General features: G+C 42.7%; 1 protein-coding gene across 1 annotated transcript; it reads right to left on the bottom strand.

Moving 5' to 3' along the window:
- vrk3 (VRK serine/threonine kinase 3) lies at nucleotides 1-23,048 on the bottom strand. Its single transcript, XM_083758879.1, has 16 exons — nucleotides 22,909-23,048; nucleotides 21,107-21,318; nucleotides 20,189-20,305; nucleotides 16,833-16,958; nucleotides 15,763-15,957; nucleotides 13,778-13,921; nucleotides 10,557-10,603; nucleotides 9,765-9,831; nucleotides 9,350-9,434; nucleotides 8,221-8,320; nucleotides 7,560-7,652; nucleotides 6,635-6,767; nucleotides 2,631-2,748; nucleotides 2,360-2,418; nucleotides 1,316-1,452; nucleotides 1-1,106 (listed from the first exon to the last, which is right to left on the bottom strand). Exons 2-15 carry the CDS (start codon nucleotides 21,315-21,317, stop codon nucleotides 1,316-1,318), a joined length of 1,632 nt encoding a protein of 543 aa, XP_083615005.1. The 5' UTR covers nucleotide 21,318; nucleotides 22,909-23,048; the 3' UTR covers nucleotides 1-1,106.
- Between the last annotated feature and the right edge of the window lie 1,595 nt (nucleotides 23,049-24,643).

Below are 24,643 nucleotides of genomic sequence, written 5' to 3'. Positions count from 1 at the left end.
TTTAATCTTAACATCACAGCAATAGCAGAAATAAAACACTTGTTTAAAATTCAAAAAAATAACTTTGTAACTTTAATAACCCTAATGAACCATAAACAAATCACCACAAATTAAATGTTACATCCAACGGTCCTATTAATGGGTTTAGTGAATAGTGCATGACATTATGGAGTATTAAAACATTGATGCATTAACCAAACCTGCCCCTCACGCAGTAAAGTGACCACTCTAGCCTGTGCGACGAATCACCATAAACAAGTTAGAAAAACAATCTAACAGTATTCCTTCTTCACATACTTTACATTCTGCTGACATAGAACAGTGATTCTCAATCTCAACCTTTTTATTCCAAGGACCACAACCAGTTTGATGACTACAAAGCCCCATTGGTACCACTTTCTACACATCTCAATGACCTAATCTACACATGTACAGAATGGTTGCATATGCTGTACACTCTCAGAGTTATAGAACCGTAAGTCTCCATTTTGGTTCCATTCGTGCATTATCAGAGTTAGAGAACCGTGAGGGTTCAATTGGTTCCATCTGTAGTATACTCTGAGGTCCCCCATCTTCCATGCTGCGTCCTTATGCCTAAACATTTTAAGGCCATTTCTGTTTTTTACTATTTTGAAAAACATTTAAAACAGTAAGAATAGCCAATCTACAGGTTGTGAGCTTGCTATTTTAACTATTTTAGTCAAAACAAAATGTAAAAAATGCCGAAAAGGTTTAGGCCCAAGATAGAGATATGCCTGGCCACCCATGGCTGATGGTCCCCGAACCTGATGTTTGACACCAGTGACACAAATAGAACATAATGTCATGCCGTAACCTAGCCTGTGTTCACTATGCAACTATAATATTCCATAAAAGCGATGGTTACATAATGAACATAAATGGAAGCACAATTATCTGGACGGCAACAACACAACACACTCAAGTTTCATGCACGTGTTTTAGGCTGATGTGTAGAATGTAGGCTTTTCCGTTTTGAAGGAACATCTTAAGCCTATCATGTTATAAAGACAGCTAATGCTTCATTGAAATATAAATGGGTTCCGTATCCTGCCAATAGCACACGCCATCTGCTCCACAAGTTGAGACTTGAAACAAGAAAAAGAAAACATCCAAAAATAAATGCCAACATCCATAGCCGATAAAATATCAGGATGCAGCACATTGTTAGGTGTTTTTGTATTTTTAGCGGGTGATTTGTTGATATAAAAAACTGTTCTCGGTGTGTGTGTGTGTGTGTGTGTGTGTGTGTGTCTGTGTGTGTGTGTGTGTGTGTGTGTGTGTGTGCGGGTCTCACTTAGAAATGTAGCTTTTGTTCCAGCGACCCCCCCAGCTGCAGCAATGCTCCACTAAGCCCCGCCTTCAGCCCAGTGTAGTCTGGTGTCTCCGAATAGTCCAGAGCCATCACAGAGGTCAGATAGGTCTGCAGAGCAGCTACACGCACACGACAGACAGACACAGACACAGACACAGACACAGACACACACAGTCAGGTTCTCCTCTAGACTGTGGAACCATTGGCACACTTGTCTGTATGCTCTAAGCGAACATGGTGGAACTCGTTTTATTGTATATTTCTTTTTCTATTCTTTTTATTTATGATGTTGTTTGTACTACAAAAACACTGGTCAAACATTAGCCAAATTGTCAAATAAATAAGAAGCAAAAAATAAAATTGCAGCAATATTTATCTGTGGAACTGAGACAAACAAATTGAAATGCCTCGACTCTTACATTTCCAAGTGCTTGTCAGAGTGGGGTGGGTCCCTAGTTCAAATAGGAATCTTTTTGGGGGTCACAGACTGAAAAGGTGAGAACCACTGATATAGGTAAAGCAAACATCTTGTAAAACTACCAAATGTGGAATGGCCGACACCTTCCATCAAAGGATGTAAATCATGTAAATCATGGCACCTTGGCTGGTAATCCAGTCTGGCAGTGTGCCGCGAGTTCGACCCCTGATCCCAACGGCCTTTACTGCGTGTCACCCCCCATCTCTCTCCCCATTTCCTGTCAGCCTACTGTATACCTATCCTTCTATAAAATAAAATAAAGCCACAAAAGAAAAAACTGGCCTGCCATTCCCATAGAAAAGAGGTGCCATTCACTGCCGCCGTTTATCCCTTTTTCTCCTTTGTACATAATAATGTTTTGCATTTGTTGATGACAGGTATTATTGTTAATTATTTATGCTATGTTGATGAATTGAATACATTCCCCATGCCTTTTTTGTGCGTTATCCTTTTAGCCTAAATGTCTTACTGTACTATGCTGTTTACATTTCTGACTAATAAAGCATTGATTGAATCAATCAAATAAATAAATGCATATTTAAACTCACCTGAAACTCTCTTCTTCCCAAAGCAGTGACTCAAGAGTGCAGAGACGTCATCCATGTACCTAAAATATAAAGGAGCGTTTAACCCATTATATTTTGTATACGACGAATACCAAAAATAGCCAAGCTACAAGCTCCGAACACGCCGTGACGCAAGCTGTAGATCGGCTATGTTGACTATCTTCCTTTACCGTTTCTGTACATTTTTGTCTCTCTCGTTTTACGGCATCAGTCCATAAATGCTATACCGTTACACAACTTGTATTTTTTTCACCTGTGTTTTTCTTTGGCTATCTGGTCAGCATTGGTCAAGGCCGTCCACGGTAGTGTTCCTGTGTGCCAGCGGAGCAGACAGTAGGCCAGAGACTGCAGGTCACTGCGTCGAGATGGCCCTGCAAGATGTTTTTACTGATATTAACCTGCAGTGCACAGTATACCTAGAATACATTCTGCTTAGAAGGTGGACAGCTATAGAGCATCGCAGTCCCGCCCCCTCAAGAGACCCGGAAAAGAAATCCCCGTTAATTTTCCTCATAGACTTATCAGAAAGTATTTATTTAAAGACGTTTACGCCACGGACAAAGACAACTCTTGTCGTGACAAATCATGACAACAAACTAAAAAATTCGGGCCAAACAAAGAATTAGAAAGTAGAAAAAAACGGCAGGTTACAACACTTTTTTGGTTGTTTTTCTTCTTTATAATTATTTGTTTGGTCCAAAATATTATGTGTATTCTATTGTCATGATTTGTCACGACAAGAGTTGGCTTCGTACAACGCTTAAAAGGTCTTTAAATAAATACGTTTTGAAATGTTTATGGGAAAAATGCATTGGGAAAAATGCCTTGGCCAGGCGTTGTCATGAAAGGGGGCGGGATTGCGACGCTCTATAGTCCTATGTCTGTAAAAACAGTGAAACTAGTTATTCTTGATTGCGACCATAGGTCGCATTTTCCGTTAGTCACTCACGACTCCAAAGCCCTCCATATATGGTCACGCCTCGTGACATCACGCCTCCATATATGGTCACACCTCGTGACATCACGCCTCCATGGTCACGCCTCGTGACAACACGCCTCGTGACACGTCACGCCATTTATATGGCCATCTCCATATATGAAGATCACAACACTGACCTCATCTAACCCTAGATAACCATACATGGAGAAGACTGGATCATCACCTAGATCTCCATATATGGAGCTGACCTGTTCTGACATTCCATATGTTGTTCCTACCCCACCCGTCCTTCCTGTTCTGACATTCCATATGTTGATCTGACCTCACTGTACACTAGGGTGCATCAAAATACACATTTCCGGAATATTGATTTGTCTGGGTGCTAAAAGTGTTACCATCCATGCAAAAACAATAGATACAAAATATTAAAGCGATACGAGGTGATTTAGAGGTGCAACGGTACGTCTGATTTTATGGCATAAGGGGGTAACAGGAACTGTTAACTCTGCCCTGCTCGCACATGGCCTGCTGGTGTGTGTGTGTATGTGTGTGTGTGTGTGTGTGTGTGTGTGTGTGAGAATGTGAGTTATTCACGCACAAGGTTGCAACATTGTTATATTTCAAGCACGGAGTCCTGTCTGCTCCTATATTCCCGCACCTCTGTGTGTGTGTGTGTGTTATTCAACAACATTGTGTGTGTTGTTGCAATATTGTTACATCATCATCATCATCATCATGCTGCGAGAGTCAGGTTTAGCCAACACCAACTCGGGATTCCTGGATCGCTGCCCTCCACAAATTCCTATCCAACATCAGGTTCTTGAGCTCTGCAGTGTTGTCAGCCAAGCTGTCGCGCCGCAGCACGTCTACATAGGTGGTACGCTTCTTTCCCCTCCTGGCTTTGCCCTGGGTTGGCTCTCATAGGTTCAATTTCCTTGCCTCAAGTTCTGGGTGCCTGACGCAGTGCCCTGCCAGCCTCATCCTTCTCTCTCTGACTTTGTCCGTGACGCGTGGTAGGTCCCCATAGAGGTCCACATTTCTGATGCGGTCCATCCATGTGACACCTAGTGCCATTCGTAGCATTCTTGTGTAGACTCCATCCAGGGCCTTTTCCTGTTGTACTGTGATGGTCCATGTCTCGGCCCCATACAGCAGTACTGACTCCACAGTAGCTATGAACAGCTGCCTCTTAAGGTCTTCTCCCATGCCTGATTTCCACACCCTCCTCATCCCGTGCAAGGCTTTCCAGGCAAGTGCTCTCCGAACCTTCAGATCCTGTTCAGTTGAGGCAGTCCAGGCCTCAAGGTCCTCGACTCTCTCGAGCACCGTCCCGTCTGCAGTGGCGATGGTTTTGTCCTCGGTGTTAACTGTCATTACCTTTGTTTTCTTGGCATTGAGCTTGAGGCCGATCTTCCTGCACTCCTTTTCTACTGCCAGTAGTAGCTCCGTTCCTTTCTCGACTGTGTCCGAGATTAGGGCGATGTCGTCTGCGTAGTCGAGGTCAGTGACCATGATGGGGTGTACTCGCCTTGACTTCCTCGGGACCAGAGTGAACCCCAGCGCCTCCTCTCTGCCATTGATTGCAAGTCTCAGTGCATAGTCCATCACTACAACGAACAGGAAAGGGGCAAGAGTGTCACCCTGTAGGACACCTGCAAGAATTTCAAATTCTTTGGTGTCACCGTCGCAGGTTTGGACCTTGGCTCGAGTCTGGCTGTAGCTTGACTCTATCATCTGGACCAACTTTTCTGGTAATCCGTAGGCACGTAGAATTCTCATGAGTTTCCCGCGGTGGATGGTGTCGAAAGCCTTTTGGAAGTCAATGAATGTGATCACCGCCGACAGGTTGCGCTCCCTTACCCCTTCCAATATCCTCCTCAGTGCCAGTATCTGCCCGACTGTTGTTCGTTCCGGGCGGAAGCCGTTCTGTGAGTTTCTCAGTAGAGGGTCTAAGATTGGTCTAAGACGATTGAGGATCATCCTGTTAGCGGTCTTGGCAACTTGTGAGCTCAGGCTGATGCCACGATAGTTGTCCGTCTTGGTGAGGTCACCTGACTTTGGCACTGGAACGATGTTCATTGTGCGCCATAGCTCCGGCTGCTCTCCAGACATGTGTGCTTTGTTGATGAAATCTAGCACCACCTCGTCTATGGGCACGTATTTCAGAACCTCTGGTGTCAATCCATCCTCCCCACAGCTCTTGCCGCACTTGATCGTAGCCTTGGCCTTCTGGTACTCATCCATGGTGAATGGTCCATCTGGAATGGGAAGGTCATGGAAGACAGGGGCTATCAGAACATCCTCATCCTCGGTTGCAGGTGGGTTACCTAGGAGTGTTTTGAAGTGCTGGTACCATGCTTCAACCCGTTCCTCTGCATTTTCTCCCCGGATCTTGGAAGTCTGAGAGGAGTTTCTGCCAGAGATCTCAGAGCTTCCAGCCCATGCCATGCTTCTGGTTAACATGAGCATCCTCAATCTCCTTGATCTTCTGGTTTAGCTCCTGTTGTTCCAGTGTTGCATAGACTTGGTAGAGCTCCTCCTTCCTCCGCCTGTATTACTCCTTCAGACCCTATATACGGACTTCGTGGAGCGAGGAGCACCTGCAAAATGTGCTGCAGGCAGTTGAGCATGACCGCACACAAAATCCAAATCTTCGCCGCAGCAAGCGCAAGCTGGACCAGGAGTAGGACACTATATTGAGACATGTTCGAGGACAGTAACTTGATTTACTTGAATACTGTACTTAAGTACAGATACTGAGGAGTTGTACTTTACTTGAGTATTAGATTCTATGTTGTTCTATTCAAAATAAATGTTCTAAAAATCTATTTCTTGTCGTTTTTGAGATTGCATCGATGTTATTCAGGAAAACACCCAAAAACGCCCATTTTGGTATTTTTCACATGCTGCGTTGGACCTCTAAATCTCAAGTAATTTTCCCAAAACTTTGCACAAATCATTTTTATGTGTGTCATAACAAAATGCAACCCCAGACAGAATGATATGTTGAGATTTAATTTTAACATTGCAATTTGATGCACCCTACTGTACACTCAAGACACGCTCCATATATGGCCAGTACAGAATTCATTCCATATGTTGATCTGACCCCCCCCATGCCAAAGCACCAGCGCTCGCCCCGCAGTCTGCCGTCACCCTGGCGGATGCGTGCACGCAACCTCGCCATTTAGGGGTTTCGCAACAGCTCAGAGTGTTGTAGAATGTAGACACCCCACTCTGCTGGGGGTCTTTGAACCAGGGCCCTGTGTGGCTTATTGCTTTAATGTACACAGATATGACAGCATGTTGTGACTGACCTGCTCCCTTATGGGAGTCCAGACTAATGAACTCCATTGCACCCTCGTGTAGTGTTCGACTGGCCTCGCGGTACTCCACATGCTGCCCACCAGGGCAGTACCGGAACGCATGGCAGTATCCTGCAAGGTACACCTACAGTACACACACACAAGATCACAAAGAAGGTCAAATATCGCTTTATGCCAATACATATCAGACATTATTCCAGCAGCTAAATAGACCGGCTAGATATATGTTTTTAAATACAAATTAAAGTTCAGTTCATGCGTTTATTTTATATTTACTTGTTTGCTTGATTGTTGTTTAATTAAAGTTAAATGTTCTTTTCATGTTGGAAGTTTTAAAGATATGTACTTAATTTAAATGTTTGTCTATCTAAAGATGGGGGGGGGGGGGGGGTCGTGTTCCAGCGGGGTCCCCACTCCCCAGCAAAAGTAGTTAATTTAGCATCAGTCATCGTAACCACTTTATGCAAAATAGCAGATCTACAAGCTCACAGCAGGCACTTCATGCAGCAATGCAAGCTTGTACATCTGCTATTTTTGAACTTTCTCAAAATATATAGAAATGCGTCCCTGGCAAAGCCTTTTCAGGTGGGTGTCCGTGGCCAAATGCATATTAATTTTGGGTGGTCTTTCACATTTTGGGCGGGAACCCCTTTTGGTGTTAGCATTATGTCATGCTTTAGCTATTGAAAAATAGCAGATCTACAAGCTCATAGCGCGCCACTCGTCTGCTATTTATCATAAAATGTGGCGCAAATCTTTGAATATGTATGTATTCTTTCAAAGTGAATGTTTTTAACTCAGGCCTAAATGTGCGGTCAGGATCAGCATCTGACTCAAATAAATCATGGCATCAGTCTGGCTCTGAAGTCAATGCACACCGTTCAGTTGTAACAGGAATCTGGAGAATATCTCTCACCTGTGAGTGCTCATCTAGCGTGATGTAGACGTTCTCTGCATGTATGTCCCCATGAACATACTCATTGGAATGGATGTATTCCAGCACATCCAACTGTGAGGGCAAAACATGAACATACTCAAGGACACCATTCAATGGCCTCACATTTTAGAGACATTAAGGGTGCAACAGTTCAATTGAACAAATCAATTTCATTTCATTTAATCAGCCCCGATGAAGACCATACAGTATAGGTCGAAACATGTCGGTTCAATAAAGCTTTCCTCCTTTTTAACATTGAGTGTGCCCGGATCTCCGCTTTGTGATATATGTGTTATCTCGATTGATCCCAGGAGCTCCTTTTTACAATTTTTACTTTTTTTATAACTGCACACCTCCTGAGCACCTGGTTGCTTCCTTGCCTCTGCCAAATCAATTTAATTGTTTGTTTGTTTTTTTAACAATTGATTCTAATAAAATAACTGGTTTTGATAGTTCTTGTTGATTTGTTGATGCATATAAAAATACAAAAAAAACAGGAAAAGATTTGCTTCAAGATTATTTAATTAATGGAATGATGAAAATGATATGAAAACAAACAACGGGTAATCAATAAAGTTGCAGCCATAGTAGCCATGTTTGTTTAGCAGCCCTTCAGGTTAACAGCAGTACAGCAACTTACTATTGTACAGGCAAGATGAAGGATCACTTTCTCAGAGAGCAGCTCCTCTTCCTCCATGCTAGACTGGAGAGGTTGGCCCATGTTGGGGAAAATCAGAAACCTAAAAACATAGAATATACATACAGTAAGGTTGTTAATGGTTATCACATTTTGGCATTTTTAGCCAAGGATTGTTTTTCGTGCAAAACAAGATGCTTGCAATCGATTCAGAATCATGAAAACCACCTACTTTGACACGCCACATGCTACTTAAATCAGAATCAAATGTTGAGAATGTTGCCTTATAGTATATTATTTGTACCATCATATTTTAGCATTTTTCCAATATGTTCCACCACTGGGATTATGTTGTTAATAACATAATTATGAAAAAAAAACGCCAACGAGTTTCTGTTGCAATTTGTTTGAGGTTTTTATTAGATTGCCTTTTAGGGACCACTGCAATAGCTACAGTACCCGCCATGAGGCCTAACATGGGCTTGGTGTGTCACACCCTTTAACCCTGTAAGACCCAGCGTTGCTTTTCGGTAATCTTTTCATTTGAATTAATTACTTAATTATTATTATTTGCAATGCCATTGGTCATGATATTTGCATATAAATACCCCCCACAGAGGCTGAAATTCACACAAATTAAAAATGTCTCAAAAGTAAGTAAAATAATTGTAATATGTTTTTTTGTGATCATTAGAATGTCTAGAACATGTTTTATTCATTATTGTGAAAGATATCCCCCAACTGTAAATTATTAATGTATTATATAATTATTATAAATGTGCAAATGTGCATTTTTTTTTAACATAAGTTCTAGTAGTACAAAGTAGTAGTAAGGTTGAAATCTCTTTTTTGCAAGTAGAAATATATCCGGGTCTTACAGGGTTAAACATAAAAGCTTTAAGCAGACAAACACCTCTCTCTCTCAAACCTGTAGTTTGACGTCACAGCCTCTAAACATAAAAACATTAAGCAGACAAACACCTCTCTCTCTCTCAAACCTGTAGTTTGACGTCACAGCCTCTAAACATAAAAACTTTAAGCAGACAAACACCTCTCTCTCTCAAACCTGTAGTTCGACGTCACAGCCTCTAAACATAAAAACATTAAGCAGACAAACACCTCTCTCTCAAACCTGTAGTTATCTGCATGCAGACCAAAGCCCACACACGAAGGAATGCCAAGGAAATCCATCTTGAGCCGCTTCTTCCACTTGTCCACTAAAGAGAGATCAACAGCATCAGATTGTCACTGTCGGGCAGAAACCTCTTATCTCCATATTCTAACCTTTTTGTTGTTAATTAATGCCCTACTTAATCATACTACAGCCGGCGTCACACAAATGTAGCCCCCAGCCTCTTTACCCAGTCACTTTGTTTAACCACATGAACCGTACCGTCCCTTTTCTGGTCATGACATAATAATAGGGGAACATTGGGTGAAGTTTAGAATTATTATAAAAGTATACACAAGGTTTCTTTTTGCGATGAAATCATATGGAGAAGGACTCGTGTTAAAACACTATGTCATCAGTAAATGGTGAGTGTTACCAGATGAAGGTTTTGCAGCTCTCTGCAGGAAGTTCTGCTCATTGAAGATTCGCCCGTCTTTAGCTCCCTAAGGGAACAGAGACAGCTATTATACATCCTGATCCTATACAATACATACATTAACTTTTAATTATACTGTATACATATTGCTTTGGCTTAAAAAAAAACATCACAATACATCAGAAGATCAGGAAAACAAAAACAAAAACAAATTTTACAAATAAAAATAAAAAGCCAAGACAAATTTCTAAACGAAAATAGTTACATATTATGGGGGTCTGTATGCTCACTAAGGGTTTAAAACGACTCAAGGGTACCAATGTGGTCAGTTTCAAATGTCGTTTGCAGGTTATTCCATGTATTAGGGGCCACAGAAGCCAAAAGCAGATCTACCAAGTTCAGAGCTAACTTTTGGTACCTTGGATTTGGGGAAACCACTTGACCGGGTGTGGTATATAGCCTAGGGCTCAGAGTCCCACTTCAGAAAAGATGAGATGTATTTAGGACAATCTCCAAGCATGGCTTCATGGCTTTTATATATTAGAAAGTGATATCGCTTTAAAGGCCAATGATGCTCAGCGATGCCAAACAATCATAATAACCTTCAGTCTGCTTTCTATCAAAGTGCCTCCTTACTTAACTTTCCCGCCTAAACTCAACTTGGCCATTAAATACTTTATGATGACGGTTATTTAGTAACCTAAATACAAAAAGAAAAAGTCATAATTCTGAGTCTTCATTTTGACTGAAACAGGGCACTATAATCAAGTGATACCTTCTGAATGAACTTACCAGTTTGAGGACATGGCTTGAACCCTTAGAACCAGACACCGATGCGACTGGGGGGGAAAAACATGAAGACGTGTGTGATATGTAATGTAGTCATAGGCAAGTGTTGAGAATCACATACAGCATACATGGGCAACTGGCGGCCCCCGCCGCGGATAATATCCAAATATTGATATATTATGTATTTCAGCTGTTACAATTGAATTACTTGAATTACTTCTGTCTGACTCAAACGTTACTCTTTTACCTGCTTTTTACTAACACTAACATTACAAAGATGCCCAGAACATCAAGATGAACCTGTGTAGTTTATGGCTGCTCCAACAGTAGTGGCAACATAAAAAAAACGGAATGTCAAAATATCCACCGCGGTGGCTGAGACCAGAGTCATAGAGTAATGGTTGAGACAAAGCAGTGAAAGATAATTAGGGCTGTATTTTGCGTGTCTTAAAGGACAACTTAATTTTTTTCCAACCAAGGTTCATGTTTTAGATTGTTATTAGATAAAGTAAAAGATATGTGTTAATCTTTTTTCATTTGCTGCTTTCTTTTGTTTTAGGGATTTTAGCTGTTTTTGACAGGGGGGCGGGGGCATTCGAGCATGCGGCTAAATATGCATTTTTTAACACAATTTTATGGCGATTTATTTTTTTATGGTTTACTATAGTCCTAATAAACGCCAGGAAATTACATCTGGCCACAGAAGATCACAGGATCTACTGAATGTGAAGGTAGCCTACTGGGGGAAGGCTTATACTGTGTGTATAGGCTCAATATGTCAGTTTGTCACATTCAATAGATCCCGTGATCTTTTGTGGCCAGATGTAATTTCCTGGCGTTTATTAGGACTATAGTAAACCATAAAAAAATAAATCACCATAAAATTGTGTTAAAAAATACATATTTAGCCCCATGCTCGAATGCCCCCGCCCCCCTGTCAAAAACTGCTAAAATCCCTAAAACGAAAGAAAGCAGCAAATGAAAGAAAACTAGAAAAAGTGCCCTTCCGGGCACAGGTCTCCACCAGGTTATCCACAGATCCGTGCAGTTAGAGGTAAAAACACTTTTCGGCCAGTTATAGCGCCACCTTGAGGCTGAGTTGAAATTGTTCATGTGGCATTTCGTCCTCGGCCTAGTGGGAATGTGGGTGCACAATTTCACGGAAATCACGCGATGTGTTCATGATTTGCAGCATTTTGTTTGAAACTGAGCACTCCTGTGAACTTTAGAAGCCAATCTTAACCAATCAGGATGGAGTCTGATAAATCTGAAAGACCCGTTTCGTTGAATGGCTCTAGAGAGACTGTGTACCAATTTGCGTGATGTTTGGACAAAATCTGTAGGTGTACTGTGCAAAAACTTGTTTTGCACAAAGCGGCCTCCTGGTGGCGCTATAACAGGCCGTTCTGGAAAGTTTGGGGCAGAGGTTCATGGTTGGCATCCAGGGAGTGTGTGTGCAAAATATGGCATCGAAAAACTTGTTTTGCACAAAGCGGCCTCCTGGTGGCGCTATAACAGGCCGTTCTGGAAAGTTTGGGGCAGAGGTTCATGGTTGGCATCCAGGGAGTGTGTGTGCAAAATATGGCATCGACCGGGTTAACGGTGGCCGAGATTAGCTGTTCACGGACACACGGACGGACGGACGGACGGAGTGCAAAACATACTCTCCCCATGCCTTCGGCTGGTGGAGACAATGAACACTCACCTTTTAGTTTTTCTAATAACCTAAAACATGAACCTTAGTTGAAAAAAACTAAAGTTGTCCCTTTAAGTACCAGGTCTTATTCCCTAACTTGAGTAAACTAAAGACCTGGAGGCGTGATCAATGCCATTTGGCTATTCTGAGTGTCCAAAGAGCATTGATCACGCCTCCAGGTCTTTAGTTTACTCAAGTTAGGGAATAAGACCTGGTACTTAAGACACGCAAAATACAGCCCATAATGTCAGTCTTACCCAATACCCAATCTTTCTGTTTTATGAACACAAGGCTGCTGTACTTTATACCTCATACTTTAAATGCTTAGTATGAGGTATAAAATACAGCAGCCTTGTGTTCATAAAACAGAAAGATTGGGTATTGGGTAAGACTGACGTTATGTATCTTTCAGGACCTTTCACTGCTTCGTCTCAACCATTACTCAATGGCTCTGGTCTCAGCCACCACAGTGGATATTTTGACATTCCGTTTTATTTTTTATTTTTTATGTTGTCACTACTGTTGGAGCAGCCATAAACTACATAGGTTCATCTCGATGTTCTTTGTCATGTTAGTGTTAGGAAAAAGCAGGTAAAAGTGTAACGTTTGAGTCAGACTAACATCAGTCACTCTGCCGTTCACTGTAGTAGAAGAGGTGCGCCTGCTGAGGGTTTAAACCCCGCAGCTACGTCGAGTCCGCCTACAGGAAATACGTAAGCTGCGACCATGAGACCCGTTCCTGGATTCGTCTATAGTGGCCCTCTCCATCTTCAAAGTTTCCCACCCCTGACATACAGTATTGTAAGCTACACACCAATTATTTAGATGACAAACTAATAGAAATCTCTCACGCATGTCAAATTATTACAAATACCGGACATTAGCATGATCGTGCAAAGTAAAGGTGGTGTGACTGTCTTACACCCAGTGACCCAGAGCTGGAGATACTAATACTTTTTACGGGTCTGTAACTCTGAGTGTACAAATCTAACCAAATGGACCCTTAAGAGGTCTGAAATTATTGTACAAATCTAACCAAATGGACCCTTATAGGTCTGTAACTCTGAGTGTATAGATGGAACCAAATCGACCCTCCATTTGTACACTTAAATTGACATTGAGGATTTTACCGTGCAGTTTGGGGGTCCCAGACGCCGTGTTTCGAGATGTTACAAGTGGGCCGCCCAGCTGACCCCCCCCCCCCCCCCTTTTCCCCCTCACTGTATATGTTTCTTTTCCCTTTTTACCTCCTCTATGATGAATTCCTGTTCTGTTCTTTGACTATATAGAAGTGTCTATTTGTACGTCTCTAAATGTTTTGATGAATTGAACATGGTGGACCCTCTTGTAAACAAGTGTAATGCTTAATTGGGTCGTGCACTCACAGTTAACAGTCTTTGTATTGAGTTTGTGCTTGAAATGTACTGTAATTCTGCAAACTGTTAATAAATATTTCAATCAATCAATCAATGATCCGGAAAAAGGTTGAGAGAATCACTGCCTTATGCAAGAAGGCAAATATGCTCACCTTCATAGAAGAGTTCTGTGGCGCTCTGGCTCAGCAGCTTCATCAGCCTCCACTTCCTGCCTGTGGTGTCGGTGAGCTCCTCCCCTTCCTGTAGCGGCTCCAGAGCGTTCACGCTGCGCTTGTTCTTCTTGGCCTTCCCTTTGCCTGTGGTTAACATGACAGCCAATCACAATCTGCCTTGTGTTAACATGACGGCCAATCACAGCCAACATGTGTTAACATGACGGCCAATCACAACCAACATGTGTTAACACGATGGCCAATTAACATGACGGCCAATCACAACCAACATGTGTTAACACGATGGCCAATTAACATGACGGCCAATCACAGCCAACATGTGTAACAAGATGGCCAATTAACATGATGCATAGAGTAGCGCAAACGTCGATCACTCTCTGCTGATTTCTGATCGTCTGCACCTTTGTTAAATTGACGCACAGTCGCACACACACACACTCCTCTCTCGCTCTAATTAATTAATCCCATGTCAAGCAGCTGCGTCTAGATTATCCCGGCGGATCCTGCCGGGAGCTAGCTATGCCATAGAAAGCATAGGTGGACCCCGGGCTACATCAGAGTGACACCTACATAAGTCTATTGGACATCACATCACCATAATCACTGAGCATAATCAGATCGTAAAGCAATAACAAACTAAATAAGCCCAACATAAAACATTTCATCATACCATATTTCATCAGTCATAATTCATAGCAAATAAATCATAAATCATAAACCAAATGTTCAAATGGCTTCAACATACCGGCCCCTAATTGACTATTAAGGGCAAATCAATTCATAAATTGCAAAAAAAAACTCAGGTCCTTGGTGACAATATTCAAAAAGTGTTCATCTTCTTTGGAAAAATAAATCTTTTTAGGCGCAACCGGGGCGAGACACCAGTGAGTGTGGACTGTGGAGTACAGTTACTTTTCAGGAAATTAAATCTTCTCAACATGTATTTTAAATAATAGTTTGAGCGATTAAAATACTCTTTAATCTTAGAATAACATTGTCGTTTATATCGCCGGTGTCGGGCAGAAACCTGCATATTCTAAATTAAAAGTCACTTTTTTTAATGCCCTACTTGATCATACTACAGTGTCACACAAAAGCATTAAAAAGTAGCAGAATTTGAATCCTGGAAAAGTCACAGTTTTGGACATTATGAGGTTTCCACCCGACAGAGACAATATCTATCATTATTACATGGCTTGGTTGAATGCTTGATTCCGATTGGTCAATCGCCTAATTCATCGGTCTGTTATTTCTTGATAACGGACCGGTCCGCTCTATAACAGGGCAATGCCTAATCAAACCCTCAGAGCACCTGCTGTGCTCCGCTGATTTACTGCTGTTTCCAACATGACAACCATATAAACACACAGTGTCATTTACAGCTAAACATTGCTCTCAAAAATGTTTTTGAAAACATTTGAGCGAGAAATAGACGAAACAGTACCCGAAAATGGATTCCATTAACTAACCCACTTCCTTGTTTTCCGACTGTGCTGCAGCTGGGAATACTTTCATTACCAAGCTAGGAAATACGAGTCATTTTGTTGTGCTTTGGGTCGATTTATTAATTTATGTACCTTCAGGCTGATTAACCACCTCCGCTGTCGCGTCGGCGATTTATCTACAAACAATGACCACTCAGCCATACATTATCCCTTACATACTGTACGGCTAGACCAGTCACATGGATAAGGATTATGCCCGATTTATACTTGCTGTTACACAGATAAATAAGCACGTAAATTCAACCTCAAAACTGTTCGGTTGTGAGCTTGTAGATCGGGCCATTTACGACTGTGTGACATCAGCGTGTGTATGCAAGTATACAGTATAAATCATGTTGGATTCTATGGAGTCTAAATGACTGAAAAGGTGTGGTGGTGGTGGTGGTGGTGACTGAGAACTCTCAATGATGCAGCTTTCTGGAACTAAACATGACCAGAGAGTAAGTGTTTTTGGCTGACCTCTAGAGGGAGACCTGGGGCTGGGTGAGCACAGGAGCGATGTTGAAGACCTGGAGCTGGGTGAGCACAGGAGCAATGTTGAAGAGCTGTCTACATCTACGAGCATGTTCTCTTCGTTGCTGAATGTTCTTTCAGTCAGCTTCTGGTCTTCGTCCTGCTGCTTCAATCGTTTGGAGGCCTTTTCCTTTCCCATGACTGATACACACATAAATAAAATCGCATGACTGAAAGTTTAATGATGATGTTTAGGTATTCTAAACATGATCTTAAAAAATAATAAAACGTACTGTATGTTGCTGCTGTTCCACATACAGCCAACCAATGGAAGAAATCACAGTGAGGCATTAACCTTTGCATTTATGACATTTCCGAGACCATTCATTCATGTTTATGGAAGATGCTTCTAAACACGTATTCTATTGCTAGTTTGATCTAAAATGACTAATAACCGAAAATACTAGCTTATCTACAAGCTCACAACACCTCGCAGCGCGACGTGTTGTGAGCTTGTAGCTAGGCTATTTTCGGTGGGCAACATGCTTTATAGAAGACATGCATGGGCTTCCATGGAATGAAATCAGTCGTGGCGACTGAGAACTTGAATCTGTGCTGATACACATGGACACACAGGGCTCTATTTTCGTCCATGCTAAACCCCTTATCCCTACATTTTTTTTGAATAGTTAAAATACAAGCTCTATTATCTATTGGCTATTTTAACTATTCAAAAAATGTTTTGGAAAATAGTAAAAAAGGTAACGTAGCTTAGGTACAAGGGGTTTAGCATGGACGAAAATAGAACCCACAGTCCCCACATGAACAACTTGTATGTGGTTTTATGAATGTGAAAATGTGTGTAGGGCTGCAACTATCTATTATTTTATTTCAATACTTTTTTCGATAAACCCTCAGGGCTCTATACTAGTGTACTTTACTTTTCTTTTGTTAAAGTGGGGAAAGCTTTCGCTGAGAATAGCAGATCGACAAGCTCACAACGCGCTGTAAGCTTGTCGGTGCACCCCTAAATGTCTACGTGTTATGCCTTTTACAGTATATTCGCTCGATCTCACCTGACCGAGGAGACCTTGAGAGTGAGACAGGTGGAGAAGATGACTCCAGAGCCGACTCCATCTCTTCTCTCAGGTTCCACGTGACTTTCCGAGGAGATGTGTGGGGCTGGAGCACGGTACAGTTATCTACAGCGAGTAAATACAAGAGCAAGTATCAGCTCACACAGTCAATATCTTGCTTTCCTTTCACTGTTAAATAAAATAGGTCTAAACCATAGACTGTAAAAAATATGGACAAAGCGTTCTCCGGGTCTTATATGGACGTAAAATGAAGCCTGTCAGTCCTTGAACTGTAAGTCACCATCTTTGTAGATCCGTTTTGGCCCAGCTGGCCATTGGCTGGCCCAGACAACGAGGCGGGACTTCCCCCCTTCTTCTTAGTTGGTTTTTATTTTGACTCGAACAGGGGTGGCTCCCGATCATACGACAGTAGCCACGCCCCTCAGAACATATGCAACTTTATGGTCATTTTTTTAATAAATGGGACCATAATTCTCCAAAAAGAATATTATGACATGAGCAATGAGACTTTAAACTAGTGACTGGAAGCAGAAAGTATTCATGACCATGTTTATTAAGGTAATACAGTCTAGGTGAAGTTGGGCCCAAATACATGGAGCTCTATGGAGCTATGGGTTTTTTTGGGCCCAATGACAGCGCCATGAACTTTCAGGAAGTCCCGATTTCCTTAGTGGCTTCACTAAATATCTGTCTGACTGCCCCCCTGGTCCAAACTGATATCTACCTATAAACAAGGAAATGTCTGTATGTCTGTACAAAGGAATACTGTGTCGAATTCATGTCGCTGCTCCTCACTGGCTGTACCAATGACTTGGACAACTGACATGGCACAACAGACATTGACCATTACCTAATGGAGGTCTTATTGAAGCCCTTTTTCACTTTATCAAAAGTATTATTAGCGTTTTTTGGAAACTATATGGACTTACCATCCATATAGTTTTCGTCATGGACACGACACCTCCAAAACCACATCTCTCCACAATTTAGCTGCAACATGCAGCCACAGAGGAGTATTATTTAGCAACTCAACGTACTGTATAGCTCAACGTTAGCACTAGCAGCATATTATTTACAAATTGAGAAAGACACAGGTGTGTCTTGCAAAGACAGGACGAGCGAGCAGAGCGAATGCGTGCGTGAGTGCGTGCGAATGTGCATGTGTGTGTGTGTGACGCCCAGTGGGCGTCACACACATGTGGAGACCATTTCTGAATTTCCACCTGACTCCTCGATCAGGCCGCGTGTGAAAGCAGCCTGCTGCGTTGGTGTCATCTTCAATCGTGTAGCCAGTGACACAAGGCTTGGCCGGCTGAGAATGTCAGATGGAATGAAGGCTGTGGTGCCTGTCTTCTTGCGTTCACGGATGGGTGTGTTCTCAGCCAGTGGAGCAACTGCTTCATCTGCATTGCCATCCTCATCACGTTCGCTTTCTAATACCACCATGCTGGTAGACATCGCCGTCATCTCCTGCTCCTTGGTGAGGTAGGCCTGCTGCGCTTCTTCACGCTCCTGTCGCCGCTTCACCTTAATAATGATAATAATAATAATAAACTTTATTTCTATAGCACCTTCCATGACATGCAATGCAGCTCAAAGTGCTTTACAGATCAAGCACAAAACATTAAAATAAGAAAATAGAAGCAGAAACATAAAATTACATAAAAATAAAAGCAAACCTTGGATTGCAGCTTGACATCGAATGCTCCAAATGTGGCCACTCTGTCGCCCTTCATGCTGGCTAGAAAAGCAAGGTCCTCTGCATCACGGATCAGCTCCTCTGCGTTTGGAGTCCACAGCGGGAACGTGGCATCCAGCTTGTGCTCCATTGCGTCCACCAGTCGAGCAGTAGCCTCACTGGAGCGCCTTTCCTTTGGTATGCGCCGCAGCTTGTTGTTGGCATCGAGGAGGGCTATCATCTTCTCACATGCTCGCTGATCACTCAACATTGGGATGTTGGCCTTTCCATAAAATGGACGCACCTGCTCCAAAACAATCTTAGCCGCCTGGAACCGTGACATGGCTCCAGTCAAACCTGGTCGCTTTGCATGCAGTTGTGTGTCGCAGTTATACAGCAAGCACCGCAAGATCTGGTGACCACTTGGCAGCTTGGCGCCAGTGATAATGGCATCTGCATCGGTGATAGTGGCGCCCAGACCAAAAACCAGGGTGCGGCTCCTCTGGCAGGGGCCTAAGGCCATCTTGTGAGAGCTGGATCCTGTGGTGTGTGATGGTGGCGTTGAGGGAATTGACTCAGCAACTGAGCTACACAGGCAGAGCTTTTTATAGGCAAAGCCCCCCCCCCATTTTTATGCAGGTGCGTGAAAATAGAATAGTTCCCGCAAAACAGAGGGTAAAATGTGCGGGAATATTGGAACAAACAGGTCTCCGGGCTTGAAATGTAACACTAACAATATTGCAACAACACACACAATGTTGTTGAATAACACACACACACACACACACACACACAGAGGTGCGGGAATATAGGAGCAGACAGGTCTCCGTGCTTGAAATATAACAATGTTGCAACCTTGTGCGTGAATAACTCACATTCACACACACACACACGGGAATATAGGAGCAGACAGGTCTCTGTGCTTGAAATATAACAATGTTGCAACCTTGTGCGTGAATAACTCACATTAACTCACATTCACACACACACATTCACACTCTCACACACACACACACACACACACACACACACACACACACACACACACACACACACACACACACACACACACACACACACACACACACACACACACACACACACACACACACACACACACACACACACACACACACACACACACACACCAGCAGGCCATGTGCGAGCAGGGCAGAGTGAAGGGACACAGTTCCTGTTACCCCCTTATGCCATAAAATCAGACGTACCGTTGCACCCGTGTGTGTGTGTGTGTGTGTGTGTGAGAGAAAGAGAGACATCTGTGAGTCTGAGGAATACACAGACCCCCGGGGGCCCCAGGGAATGCTTCGCGGACCACTTTGGGGTTCGCAGACCACATGTCTAATAATAATATACATTTTCTGTCCATCCCAACTTCCCAAGCTCATCCCTTACTGGACGGGAACCCGTTTTGGTGTTTTAACTAAGCATTATTTAGCTATTGAAAAATAGCAGATCTACAAGCTCATAGCGCGCCACCGAGTGGCACGCTACGAGCTTGTAGGTCTGCTATTTTTGAAAAAACGTGAAAATGTGGCACAAATCTTTGAATATATATTCTTTCGGAAGACTTTTTATTTACTTCGACGTCAGGCCTAAATGGGTTAACAACTCAGTTCAGTTCATTGGTTTCTTTTACCTGAAACGAGTGTGGATGCAACAGTGAAAGGAGACGTGGGAACACTGAAGGTGGGTTTCTCTTCATGGACGAGGCGAACAGAGCCACGGGTCTTCCGCAGGGGAGGACGGGTGCCGACTGGAAATACAGGAGAAGGAGCCATCACTATCGCTAGACAAGGGTGTAGCGGTCGGTCCGGGCACCTATAGGCCTGGTTTGAGTCCCGATCCTGATGACCTTTGCCGCGTGTCACTCCCCATCTCTCTCAACCCATTTCCTGTCAGCCTACTGTAATGTCGTCACTGTAATGTGTCGTCAATAGAGCATCGCAGTCCCGCCCCCTTTCAGGACCACGAGGGCACCGGAAGAGAAGAAAAAAGGGCAGGGTACAACACCGTGTACACTTTTTTTTCTTCTAATTATTTGTTCGCCCCCAAACATTTAGTTTATTGTCATGATTTGTCAGGAGCCAAGTTGGCTTTGTCCGAGGCTTAAAGGTCTTTAAATAAATACTTTCTGAAACGTCTGAAAATGAAATGGGGAATTCTCTTCCGGTGCCCTCGTCGTTCTGAAAGGGGGCGGAACTGCGACGCTCTATAAAGGCATAATAAACCTCAAAAAAGTAGTGTCGCACAAGAGTAGTGAAAATAGCCAATCTACAGACACAACACAACGCATGGCGTTGTGTTGTGTCTGTAGATTGGCTATTTTCACTTTTTGTTTTTAATAACAATGAATGGAACGGTATTGGAGAGATGCCAGGTTTCCAGGCCAAACAGAAATTACGTTATGCATTCATATTATGTTTCCAATGTTAAAAACACAATTAATTGTTAATAGCAATTATTTGTAGGACAATAATTAATCGTCAACTGAAATAATATTGTAATCATAACAGTATGCGTGACACGGCACACAACCACATAAATCAGCCATTACTTTCTACGGTGGCAGATGTGCTCGAGTTTCCTCCGTTGGGGTTGTGCGGTGAGCTGTTGAACGTGGAATAACCCACTGGTCCAGAAGCAGCCTCCACCGCTGGTCCAGGACTATCATCAACGGGACAGGGAATCTTCTCCCCGCACGAGGGACAGAACCGGAAATCGGGCTGCAGCTTTGTCCCGCAATGGGGACAGAAGCTGAACGACATTCTGCAATGACATGGATTAAGTACGTAAGTACATTTTATTTATAGAGCACCTTTCACAGACATCGGGGTCACAAAGTGCTTAACAAAGCAAAACATGACAATTAAACAATAAAGCAAGGAGACATAAAAACGAACAGTCGGCGATGGTAAAAATCAAGAAATCAATACAGGAAACAGGACCAGGTCACAAAGGCCTGTCTGAAAAGGTGGGTCTTTGAAAGTTTTTTGAAAAGGTCCACAGAGGCCAGATTTCAGGTGGTAGGGGAGGTCGTTCCATAGCCTGGGGGCGAAACAACTAGTAAAGGCTGATATATAATATAACTTAAGGTTGGAGCAGGTCACAAAGAGATGGGGGTGCCTGGCCATGGAGGGTACCGTGTGTGATTACAAGAATTTAAAACATTGATTTACTGGGAGCAACTAGAACAAGATGGGTGTGATGTGACAGGATCTCCTTAACACGTTTAAGGTTTAGTAGCATGACATGTTTTGTTTTCTAGTCATTAAAGAGTTTAAATGCTTTTCCTTAGTAGGCCAGGGTGTTAATTTATGGAAAAACAAACACAAGAAGCTGAAATATGGGAGATAATAGGTTTCTGCCAGAGAGCAATGATTATGTTGGCCGTACTGACAACGTGGATTCACTTACGAGGCGTGAGTGAATCCACGTTGTGTGACGTCTGTCAAACCCAGGCTACTGTTGTGTCACAAACAAAATGCACAGCATCACTCTTATTCCCCCTCACCACCGAAACCTGTCTTGTATAAATGTAACAAAGTTGATTCTGATGTCCTATTCATAATCTTCCAAAATTATCGGTAGCTGAAAACGTAGAATGCACAGAATGTTAAGTGCAAACTGATTATGTTCTTCATTGGTAGCTATATCATTGTAAAATTATAATTTGTCAATTTTGAAGACATGAGATGTCTAGCTTTTTCCACTGTCACTTCCTTCTAGCTCTGATTCCATAGCTCTAATGCCTTAATGCAACTGCAGCAAAGGGCATTAGGGCTATGGATCAGCGCTATCAAAAGGACCTAAAGGATGCTAACAAAGTGTGAAATTAAATAGTAATCACAATAAGTTAACTATAAAAAAAATCATTGTGATGAAATATTCGAGTCATATTACATTTGATGCATTTTGCAACAACAAATATTTAGTTGACAGCGCACCTCAATCTAACTTCGCAGTGTGGCTGTGTCGCCAACTCGCCTGTCAAAAAGAACAGATCTACAAGCTCACGACGCGTCGAGATGCAGGGCGTTGATAGCTTACCGTATCTGTTCTTTTTTGACAAGCCAATCTTAATAGTTACCATAATAAAGCAGGAGCCGAGCTTTACCAAATTAAACAAGTGTTTAGCAAATGACGCCAATAAAAAAATATGGATCCCCGTACCCCGTAACTATGTTGAAGAACGTTCTTGATTAATTAATAACGTTATTTATTGATCCAAGAATCGATGACTTCAAGTTCAACAAACGTAGCATTAGCTTAGCAGACGTCAGCAAAGTATAGCATGTCAGCATAACAAACCCATAGTAGTAAATTGTGCAGTTTGTGAGAACATCATGGTCCACTAACTTTAGTCTGTGTTTAGCGTGTCACCTTGTCGCGTGGGAAACCAAATCAAATAATCAAACTATACGAACTAAAAACAAAAGAAAAACATTAAAAACATGCTCTGTCAAGTAAACAGCGTGCTGCGTCAAGGCTACTTCCGGTCCCCCTGTACTAGTCCGGCAGATTTCAAAATAAAAGTGATGGAAAATAAGTACTCACATTTATGTACTTGCAAGTAAATAGCAGATCTACAAGCTCACGCATTGTGAGCTTATAGATCGAACATCTAAATCTAAATCTGAATCTGCTGTATCAAAAGTGATTGATTGATTGATTGATTGATTGATTGATTGATTGATTGATTGATTGATTGATTGATTGATTGATTGATTGATTGATTGATTGATTGATTGACAAAAATATGAACTAGTTTACATCACAAATAAATATACCGTACACATTTATAATTATACAAAACCAGAAAATCATACAGTTAGAAAAAAGGTAATAATTATGTGAAAAGGATAAGAAAATAGAGGGGGAGGGGGGACTTTCTAACTAACAGGGGCTAGTTTCGAATTGCAGCCACCCGTAAGTGCTCTTAAAGAGCGGTTTTGAAGGAGTCTAGGGATTCACATTTCTTAACGGCTGTTGGTAGGGCATTCCACATTTTAGTGGCGTAGGAGCTAAATTAATTTAACCCCTTGTTTGACCCAAATCTGGGTTGAACTTCCTCTGGTGTTGTGATCGTGGACTTTGTTGACATCATAACACTTGTGTGCTATCACAAGAACGAGACTTCAGTTTAGAACAAACTTTTACTCAGTCAAAACAACATGGAACAGGCACGGCAAAAGAACAACCATGAATCCCCTCACACAAGTTCAAAAAGGCACTGGGCGGCGGGCGACTGCCACAGCAGTCTGTTCACGTAGGGGGTAGAGATTCACACATCTGGAAAACAAGTCCATGACAACTAGCACGTAACGGTTGCCCCTCTTTGACGTTGCGAGCTCAGTGATATCTGCAGCAATCATTTGGAAAGGTGATAGGGACTAACAGAGCCTGCTGCCGTGGCACCGCCTGGTCTGGCAGGTGTTGGCAATGGTCAAGTATAGACCGATTCACAGAGGGGTGCCCTGGGCGCGGCCATTACTGAGGTGTAATCCATGGAGCAGGTGCTCCGTAGGCCAGGTGTAGCTAATCAGTGCTGCTGCACTCAATGGTACACCTCAGTAATGGCCGCACCCAGGAAACCCTCTGTGAATCGGTCTATATCTTCAGCCAAAAGAAGGACAATAGTTGCTCGTTCATAAGTTTTCTCATATCCGTAGTGACCCGCCAATGGGTGTCCATGAATTTGTCCTAGCACATGAGGGACGAGGTCTCGTGGGACCACTACTTACAGACATGGCAAAAGAACAACCATGAATCCCCTCACACAACTTTCTCTTCCTCTCACTCACTCTCCTCACTTCCTCTCCTCTTGCTCCCCCTACTGTTCTGTTCTCCCTATAGGAACTGTTCAGTCTTACAACATAAAGGAAGTATTTTGACACAGGTACATTGGTATGTTATTGCCTTGGTGTAGCGAATCTTGTAGACCACGCCCATTGCAACTTGCTGTATGTCAAGCCATTCCAACCTATCAAAATGAGCAGGGGTGAGGTGTGTTCTGGGAGTAAGGCCAAGTAGTAAGCTGACCAGTTTGTTTTGGGATGTCTGGAGCCTTGTCTTTAGGGCCTTTGAGGTGCTG

This window comes from Protomyctophum parallelum (genome assembly GCF_964188405.1).
Source record: "Protomyctophum parallelum genome assembly, chromosome: 2".
Taxonomy (NCBI): Eukaryota; Metazoa; Chordata; class Actinopteri; order Myctophiformes; family Myctophidae; genus Protomyctophum; species Protomyctophum parallelum.
Note: the sequence above shows the minus strand (reverse complement) of the source record. Positions and strands in the feature narration are given on the sequence as shown.